Source organism: Bactrocera oleae, chromosome 4 (genome assembly GCF_042242935.1).
Source record: "Bactrocera oleae isolate idBacOlea1 chromosome 4, idBacOlea1, whole genome shotgun sequence".
NCBI lineage: Eukaryota > Metazoa > Arthropoda > Insecta > Diptera > Tephritidae > Bactrocera > Bactrocera oleae.
In genome coordinates, this window is record NC_091538.1 from 6581029 (window position 1) to 6591724 (window position 10696).

The 10696-nt window shown below is 30.9% G+C and overlaps 1 protein-coding gene across 7 annotated transcripts; it reads left to right on the forward strand.

Annotated features, from left to right (window-relative positions):
• The first annotated feature begins 3502 nt into the window (after positions 1–3502).
• LOC106626778 (uncharacterized) lies at positions 3503–10334 on the forward strand. 7 transcript variants are annotated; one of them, XM_070108004.1, is made up of 4 exons: positions 3503–4114; positions 5975–7821; positions 7889–8046; positions 8880–10334. In XM_070108004.1, exons 2-4 carry the CDS (start codon positions 6128–6130, stop codon positions 9761–9763), a joined length of 2736 nt encoding a protein of 911 aa, XP_069964105.1. In that variant the 5' UTR covers positions 3503–4114; positions 5975–6127; the 3' UTR covers positions 9764–10334. The 7 variants fall into 7 exon arrangements, with proteins under 7 accessions (XP_069964105.1, XP_014102084.2, XP_069964106.1 ...); XM_014246609.3 differs by having other exon boundaries at positions 3503–4099; XM_070108005.1 differs by having other exon boundaries at positions 3503–4010.
• Positions 10335–10696: the final 362 nt, after the last annotated feature.

The following is a 10696-nucleotide window of genomic DNA, read 5'->3' on the forward strand; positions in this document are numbered from 1 at the left end:
ATGATATTAAAAATTATAAAAGAAAATTTTAATATATATAAAAAGGTTTTTTTTTTAAATATAGAAAATATAAATACTTAAAAATGATTAGAAAAATATAAATAAACAATTAAATTTGATATTTTAAATATAAAAAACATTAAATAATATATATAAAATAAATAAAAAAATATAAATATGTATAGAAAAATATAAAAATTTAAATAAAATCTTATATTTTGAAAACATATATTAAACAATAAATAAAAAAGATAAAATTATAAAAAAATTAATAAATTTAAAAAAGTGTGACTATAAAATTTTTTAAAATTTTACAACCAGTAATTACATCATATATTAAGAAACACTCAATAAAATAAATAATTTATCTTAAAAAATGTTAGGAAATTTTTAAAAATATATATACATATGTGCTTAGAGCATAGAGCTCAGGGATCTACTTAAGAGGGAACTTCGAAATTATATTTAAGCATTTCCATCTTTAATAAATTCAGATAGTGACCCTATATACAGCCTAGTACATATTTCTAATAATTTCTTACGCTCCCGCAGCAGTTACAGGCAATTTTTTCTTTGCGCTAGCCTTCGTATTATTCAAAAAATTCTCAGATAATTTTGTTTTAATATTTAATGGATCGTCTAACAGTTTTTCACTCCAATTTAATTTTCGAACTCATTCTAAGCTCCTCCTTAGATTGTGATTTCTTCACCCTCTTACAATTTTCCAAGCATAGGTCTGCTTTCAGGCGCTCAAAATGAGAGATTTAATGTATGTGAATTAAATTTTCACCTTTTCTGCTTTTCTCATGAATGTCTTCAATATTGTTTAATGCATCATCACAGATTTAGTTATAGAAACTACGAAATCAGCGAAACTATTTATTGCTCTTTTCCACACCATTCCGAAACCAAACGTAAGACAAATATTGCCTCATTCATTCTTTTCATTAATTTTTTTCATTGCATCTGGCTACTCTGGACAATGTTTTCATTTGTTACTTGCCTACACGCACTCATTACTCCGAAATTAATTTTTACAAAATATACTTGCCTCTTTGCAATTTTCTATTGCCTGGCAGTGTTGTTGTTGTTGTATTTAAATTTTCACCTCGTCTATGGCACTGCCAGTAAAGCGGCATTGTTTATTTACGGTTGCTGGAACTGCTAACGGATTGGAAAAAAATTAATTAAAATTTTAGATTTTGCACACTTCGGAAAATGGGTTTCCGTAATAACAACGTCAGTTTTTTGGATCGATTCATCAATGAGGCATCGCCGCTAGCGTGAAAGGCGGATCAATGACGCCAGGAATGAGTGATGTGTAGAATTGAATTGAAGATATATTTATATATGAATAGTAAACACGTATATATGTGTGTATACATACGTCTCTGTATATATATATTATTATATATATATAATTTTTTTTCTATTTCAAACAATTAGCACTTTTCACGCTTAGCTCACATTCGAGGCGTTGTTTCGATTTTATTTAATCATTGAGTAGATATGTATACATAAATTTATATATGTAAGTGCGCATATGTGTGCGCTTGCAATTGAAATTAAAACATTTTGACTGTGGTTATTTTCATTGCAATTATGTGCTTCCACTATTTATTTATGTTATGAGTGGTTTATGACAGCTTGTTTTCCTTTTGTGCAGTAAATATTGGAACGAAATCTCATTCTTCACTTTTTCTTATTTATTTGAATTTCATTGCTTTATTTTAAGCGGATTTTCAATGCGTTTAGGCGCCTTCGGGTGCATGGCAAAGAATCAATGGTATTGCTTAGATGCATCTAGTAGCCTCTTTCGAACAAAATTTGAGGAAAAATATACAAATATTTGCAAATTCAGTAAGCTAAATATTTATACAAGTATTGGATAAAATCAAAAATTAAAAAAAAAATTCATATGAACAAAAAGCAAAAATTATATTAAAATAAAAAAGTTTAAATGAAATAATTAATAAATAACAAAAAAGAAATCATAATAAAATGTATTAAAATTAAAAATAAATGAAATATAAAATATGGTAAATAAAATTAAAAATTAAAAAAAAATTCATATAAACAAAAAGCAAAAATAATAAATATTAAATTAAAATTTAATATAATAAATAAAAAATAACAAAAATGAAATCATAATAAAATGTATTAAAATTAAAAATAAATGAAATATAAAATATGGTAAATAAAATTAAAAATTAAAAATAAGATTAAAATATATTAAAATAAAAACAAACAAAAAAGTTACTTTCGAAAGCAAAAAAATTATAATAACCTTCACAGGTGCAGTTCTTATAGCATGAAAGGCTAATAAAAATGATATGGATGAGTCAGTTTGTATAACAGCTATATACTATAGTGGTCCGATCTGAAAGATATGTTCGCAGATTGTACCATTGTCTTACGCAATAATTCATGTCAAATTTCTTAAAAATATCTCGTCAATAAAAAAGTTTTCCATACAAGAACTTGTTTCAGATGGTTCAGTTCGTATGAAAAATCTATGTTATAGTGGTCCGACATCGGAAAACATCTAAATAAGCAGCTGCACGTGCGAAATATTTCAGACCGATACCTCGAAAACTGAGAAATAATTTCGCGTATATACTGAGAATCAAACGGATATGGCTAAATCGACTCAGATCGTCACGCTGATCATTTAGATATGTTTATACTAATTAGTAAATTTATATAATACTAGTAAATTTTGACAGAATAATGGTAAAGGAGTTGTCAATATTTATTATCGGAGCAATCACTTTCAATTAGTAGATTATTAGCAGATTTGAATGTGCATGACGAGCTCTTCCATTTTTGAAATAAATTCGACCGTTTGTGTTTACTAAAAAAAAACAAAAAAACAATTTTACCGATTTTTTTTTGTTTATTGCCAAATAATATATTTCAATTTTCAATTTTTTATCATCGATTTTGTATAAAAATAGCACCCGACAACACTGTGCGCTGAGTAGCTAATCTTGCAACCGTAAACTTGAGAGCTTTCACAGAGTGTAAGTATGCACAAAAAGCTCGCGGGAATATTTATACAAATATTTCAAAATTTTTGTGTTCACCGAATACAGCTATTAACATATATATAATTTTTCTGGTTATACAAATATTTATCAGCAAAAATCATAGAAAATTTATTGAATATCAAAATATTTATCTCATAACATGACTTAATGGCCCAAATGTTAAATGATTTTCACGCCATAAATAAGTTTCACCTAATTAATCACACATGTGCCGCCCGAAGCATTTGTGGCAAGTAAAATATTGTTTTATAAAAATATATGGGGTAAGAGAGAGTGCAAGTCAGACAACATTAAACAGCTGATCGCAATTTAAAAGAACAACAAACAAATAGCAAACCAACAATAACACATGCAAATCAATGCAGAGAAAATTAGACAAATTTCCTCATTTCCACAAAATTAAAAAATAAAAACAAAAGCAAAACTCACCAACAGCGGCAACGGCTGTTCAAAATCAGTTTATTTTCAGACAACGAGGCGAGCGCTAGTGGCTAACGAGCAACCGTGAATAGAAAAATGACACGGCGGCGCGTTGAATATTAGATCGGCATATATATAAATATAGTACATATTTTTTTAACAAATATAAGCAATTTTCATAAATTAATTTCATAAAGTTTCACCGTTGCCTCTGAGAGATGCAACAGCATGTAACGGTATTCTAAAGCTGCGTATGTGATTAGAAGCGTTTTTTTTGGAATTTTTAAAAGTGGAAAATCCATGCAGTCATTTGTATGTATATATGTACGTGTGTGCATATTCCAAAATTTTTCGTTGTCAAAATGGTCGAGTTATAATTATAGAATTTGGCATTCGGAGCGGTGGTGCTGAAAAACGATGGATTTTGAAAAAGCATTGTGAATTTTCGTGTGAAACTACAAGCAAAAGAGAATATGAATAAGGATGTCGAAATTTTATGGGTGCAATTAAAAATAGATGCAAATGAAGTGTGTGAGAAAAGTGTAGACCTTTTTAAATGCAAATATATATGAAAAATGAAAATAAAAGAGTGAAATAGCATAATAAACCAAAAAAAAAGTTAATAAAAAGTAAGAAAAAATAGGGTAATCAAAATCAAAATAATGAAGAGGGTTTCATGTTATAAATGATATAAATATTGTCAAAAAAAAACAACAAATTAAAAATAAAGAACAAACACTATTCAAATAATAATTAAAACAATGAAACAAATGAAAAATAATAGAGAATATATAGCACAATCTCGATATATAATAAAACAAAAATCCAAAATAAGAAAATAAATAAAAAAAATGTATTTAGAACAAAAGCATATATACATATGTTTGAAACAAAAGTTTTTTTAAAAATTAAAACAAAATAATAAAATTTTTTTTAAACTTAAAACTAAGTAAAAAAAAATTATAATTTTAATTTTATATCCTTCATAATTATTATTTTTCTTCCTGCAAAAAAACCAAAATATATTACAATAAATTTAAAAAAAAGTATATTAAAAATTATATATGCTATCACAAATTAAAAATAAAATAAAAATTAAAAATTAAAATAAATTTATAGTCAAGACATATTTTTTGTTAAAAATTTGACTAAACTATTAACAAAAAAAATTTATTAAAAAAAAATATTTCAATAATCTAATAATTTTTTTATGAAAAATATAATGCGGTAAAATTTTAATAATAATCATAATAAAGAATATAGATGCAATCAAATAAAAATTTAATAATTAAAAATAATAATCAGAATAAAAAGTATCTATAAAAAAACACACTTTTTTAAGAAGCTTATAAAAATTTTAAAAACTTAAAAAATTAATTAATTGTAATTAAAAATAATTTTAAATAAAAATTTAAAATAAATTTTAATTTTAATTAAGCCGGATAATTAATTAATTCTAATTTAATCAATTAACCGGATAATTAAGATTATTATTAATTTTTACTCCTTTCAAATTAAGTTTGTTTAGAAAAAATTTAAATTAAAGTCAGAAAACATAGAATCAAAACATAAACATTATAGATGAACTAAAAATTAACAAAATTTAAACGAAAATCTAAACTAGAATAAAATAAATAAGAATAAAATATTAATAACTAAATTTATTCAATTTAAATGAAAAATTTTCATTTTTTTAAATTAATAATTTGGATGTTAGAAATTGTCTATGAATAAATTTATTGTTCAAAATTTAAATAAATGAAAAAAAATGAATTAATTCAAATTGAAATAATTTTTTACCTTTCCTAATTAATTTTTTTTTAAGTAAAAGTTATGTTAGAAAAAATATAATTTAAAAAATTTAGTGTACGGATGCAATCAAAACTAACATAATAGAAACGAGAATTAAAACTGAAAGTAAAAAAAAATAAATAATGCAAGTTATTCAATTAAAATTTAAATTAAAAAATATTGTGAGTCAATTTTTGCGTTTAACTTTTTTTAACTAAAAATATGTAAAGTTAAGTCGTTAAAAATATAAAACTATAATAAAAATTTAACAGAAACATGAGTTTAAAGAAAATAATTTAATAATTTAAAAACAAAATTTCATATTTAATTTTTTTACTTATATTTCTTTAATTAAACAAAATTAAAAATAAATATTTATTCACTATTAGATTATATGTCAAGTAAGAAGGTAGAAGGTAATAACTAAAAATTAATTGTAATAAAGAAAAATTATTTTTATTAGAACTTAATTAAAATAAAATTATTAAAATATTAAAATTTATAAAATCACACAAACAAATATTTAAAAATTTTTTTTAATTTAATAAAGTTAAACTAAAATTAAAAAAATTATAATAATTTCTATAAAATACTAATATATTCTTCAACAACAAAAACAAAAATAAATATTAACAAAAAGCAAATTATAAAATTAATAAATATATAGTTAGAAATAATATTTTATTAATTTTTAAAAAACAATTTTTTTTGAGATTTTTTAAACTACAAAAGAAAAACCGAACTTTTTAAGCAAACACTAAAAATTAACTAAAAAGTATATTGAGTTACATTCAAGGATAACAAAATAAAAAAATAAACATATTTGCCCTAAACCTTCAAATCAGGCGCTTCACCAACACACAACGATGGAGCAATCAGAAGGCGTTACGGTGCGACGCCGACACCGAAAGCTAACGCGACCGCAACGTGAGAAAACACCCGATCCAACAGCAAAAGGCCGACGTCGCTATTCAGAAGACGAAAGCAGTGCAGTGGATGGGAACACAGCTTCCGAAGACGCTGCCGGCGTGCAAAGCGTACGCATGCAAATTCGGCCACCCGGCGCCATATCGGCACACGAGAGTAAAATATTGCGACGACGCGATAAGACATTCGCCAACTCGGCCGCACGCAGCCACTCACAGCCACGTGAAGCCGAACGACTCACCAGTCCCGAAGCGGACGTGCTCATGCGTAGTGCGAAACAACGTAGTCTCTCCTCGCCGCGGCACAAGGATGAGTCCAGCGGAGGTGAGCACAACGGCAGGCAAGCGCACGCGACTGTCGATGAGAACATTAGCCGTTTGGAGCAGAATTTGCGTCGCTTTGAGGAGGAACGTAAACGCTTCGAGTCGGACAAACGTCAATTTGAGCGCGAGAAACGTGAAAATCGTTTGCGCTATAAACAGCTGCACGACAGCGATGAGCGCAAGCGTCTTTTGCAGAATTATCGTAAACTAAGTGATCGCATACAATTGCCAGCAGACGCTGAGGAACGACGCCGCATGGTGCACAGTTTGCGTCTGCAACGTAATGAAGCGCCAACACTGCAGCCACGTCAACGTCACAGCGGTTACGAAGAGTCCTCCACACAATTCTCCTCATCCGAGGTAGACGATGTGGAGGAATCCAGAGCACATAGATTGGAAAAGCATACGCATCCTGTGCGCCGACAAGTGTCAGCCATTACGGGCGCAGTAAATTATATAGCCGACGTGCGTGGTCCACCACCACAGCCGCCAGAACGCCGCAGTGTTAGTCGCAATCACTCACTCTCACCTATGCGACCACAAAGGCGTTCGAAGACACCGGAACAGCGCGCGGAAATAATGCGACGGTTGGCCGAAAATGAGGGCAATAACAGTAAGTCAAATAGTATAACACCAGAGCCGCAGAGTCCAGCCACACCCACGGAGCATAAGATGCCCGAATATCCAAAGCCACAACTACCAGCCGAAATGGGTGAAGTGCGTCGACGTTACAGCACGCCACGCAAAGATTCGCTTACCGAAATTGCCAAGCGTAGGAAGCAAAGCTTAGAAAAAGCACAGCTAGAGGCTGTAATGCTGGCTGCGGCCAAAGAAGCAGAGGCCGCTAGGTTAGAGGAGGAAGCACGTAAGGCTGCAGCTGCTGTGCCGCTAATGGTAACTATTCTCCGTAAAATATTCGCATTATTCACTAGTAAACGTGCAGACAAACCAGAGTCCACAACAAAAACTGAAGTTCATTACGCATCCGAAGAGTTGCTTTTGCCACAGGATTTAATTGCCGAAGATCTGCCTAAAAATTTGTTATCGAAAGAACTGATGCGGCATCTCTACTTGGACGTACGTCAGCAATGGCGACGCATGAAAGCCGATTTTCCGAAAGAGTTAAACACTATTCGGCTGTTGCGTAATAAATGTGTGGCAGAGATGATTCTGCTTATTTTGCTTTGTGGTTTCGGTGGTCTGATGTTCCGTTACACCGAGGGTAGCTCAGAGAATATCTACAAATGCGAAGTGCGTAAGGTGAAGCGTGACTTTATCGATAATTTGTGGACAGTTAGTCACAATATGAGGTAGACAAGACTAACCGCACTTTACAGTAATTTGTATGCAACTTATTGTCTTTTGCTTTCTTCATAGGGAAGACGATTGGAAATCGCTAGCCCGTCAGAAGCTACGGAAATTCGAAGATGAACTTAATTCACTCGCTGAGTTGGGTATACGTCGATACCCGGGTCAGAAATCGTGGAACTTTGTAAATTGTATATTATTCTGTTGGACCGTTATAACAAGCATAGGTGCGCTGTTGTTTATTCTATAAATTTATGTTCTCTATTTTGTTCGGTGCTGCAGTAGCTTACTATTCGAATTCAGCTCTGATTTTCACTCTATTTTGGTATCAGAGCTATTCTCTTTAAATAGCATAAAGAGGTTAGGGTGAACTACTTTATGTCTAGTAGACTTGATGCGAACTGCTTCTAGATAAATTGACGGATGTTTTAATACTGTCCTTTACGAAACTGAAACAAGTACAGGAAGCCGCAATTACAAACTTCTAGAGTTGATTCGAAGCTCGCCTATTCCAGAAAACGTAGCATATAGCCAGACCTCACTGCTGCGGAAAGATTGTGTTGTAGGTGCCCTGACTATCCGGCTGAGCCTTGTGGTATTTGTTTTAGTTAAATCACACAAGGCTCACTGCCCATTTACGAGAGAGGCTCAAGAAGTATTGTCAGATCAAGTATTGAGCTCAAAAACGCCTTAGAACCAGTAATAAAGGTGTGCTTAACGTTAAAAATAGAGTCTACTCTGATATCAAGTCAGTCAGAGAGGCCTCTATGTAAAACCTATAAATCATACCGGGCGGTGAAAAAAAACTTAAAGTTTTCTAATAAATATCGAGCCGAAAATATATATAAGAATCTTGCCTTTGGTGATCTTAATGCCACAGTGAATATTTGGTATGCTTGCACACTCTGATCACAAATATTGTGTTATTTGAACGCCTTTTTACGCAAACTTCTTGAAAGTCATTTTTGGAGAATTATGCGTACTTATTTTACGATACTAAAAATTTTTTAATGAATTTTTTATAACGCTAATTTATTCAATTTCACTTTTCTCATTTTAGGTTATGGTCACATTGCACCCGTAACAACTCTGGGCCGTACTTTGGCCATCGTCTATGCCATCATTGGTATACCACTGTTCTTACTCATTCTTGCAGATTATGGTAAACTCTTTACGCGTGCGCTGAAATTCCTTTGGGTCTATGTACGACGCTTGTACTATACCGGAACTTGTCGCAATATACGAAAACATCAGTCGGTACGTGATGCCATGAAATTGGCACGACGCTCGAGTATGTTCTTCGGACGTGAAATGGATATTGAGTCGCGCACAACCGGACCCGAAACACCATCGTCACCATTCGATGAGACCTTCGAAATAGATGATGAATTTAATTTACCCATTTCAGTGGCGTCATTCTTGCTGATCAGCTATATATTGATTGGTGCGCTATTCTACTCCATGTGGGAGAATTGGAGTTACTTTGAGGCATTCTATTTTGTCTTCATCTCAATGTCCACCATTGGTTTCGGTGATATGGTGCCGAAACATCCGATATTCATGATGTGTAGCATACTATATTTGGTCTTCGGTTTGGCGCTCACATCTATGTTCATCAATGTGGTGCAGATTAAATTAAGTGATACCTTTAAGCAAGCCTCAATTAAGCTTAGCACTACGATCGGCATAGATTTGCCGCCGGATGAGAATGCTGAAGGTGCGGCTGAAAACGCAGAAGCAAGCCCAAATGCGGCGTTGGATACGAAAATGTCACCAACGAGTACGACGCCGGCGAATGAGATTGATCTGAAAGTGCCGCCGCTAGCGCCACCACGTCCGAACAGCAACAATGTGCGTGAGGGCGAAAGTCCGCCACCGCTGCCGAGTCGCAAGCCAGAAGTCGAGTCGAGTGAAGTTAAGAAAAAGGGTTGGCGATTTTGGTAGACAAAATGCACTTGCGTAGTATGACGAAAGCAAGCTTCCATGGCTTTTAGCGCGGTTTTTTGTTTGAAACTATTATTATTTGTGGCGCATTGAAAGCTTAAAGTTTCAACGAAAGCGTTTAAATATACGTGTACTTCGCCACAACTGCAACTAACTGTGTCTTTTACGAATCTCTATCAAAGCTTAGAAAAGGCTTGAGAGCTTTAAGTTTGACTGCACTTATGATACACTCGTAATTATTAAGACCTCTAAACTCTTCCATCCGCACATATCACCGACGAATGCTCATATATGACAAAAAATATTTGCCCTAGTTTTAAGTTCAGTTGGTGAAAAAATATTTGTATACTAAATATATTAATTTTTCTTACTAAATATAAATGTATACATATAAGCGTTTCTGCATAAGCCTGAAAGTTTTAGTTTTGAGCTTAAGAACCACAACCAAAAAATTTTTTTTCAATAAATTAAATTTTTCATTATTTTAATTGAACTAATAAAGACGCGCATATGCCAAAAATGATATGCAAATAAAAACAATAAATTAATTTTGTAAAATAATAATAATTTTTTTAATAATAATTTGTTTGACAATTTTTTTTTAATAATTAATTTTTTTAATAATTAATTTTTTTAATAATATTTCTTTTTTAATTATTATTATATTTTCGTTTTGCTTTTATTGGTAATCATTTGTTATTAGATTTTTAAAAATAGATATTTTTAGCATAAAAGTTTTATAAAATGTGTAAGTAATTACTTAAGATTTTCGAAATAAAATGAAAAACAACAAAAAATAGCGTTTTTTTTCCAAATATTTAATAGTTTGCATTATTGTATAACTAATTTCATACATTTTTTTTCTATCACATACACATTTTATATTTAAAAATTTGGTTAATTGTAGTTTTTAGGTACGTAGTCAGCAACACT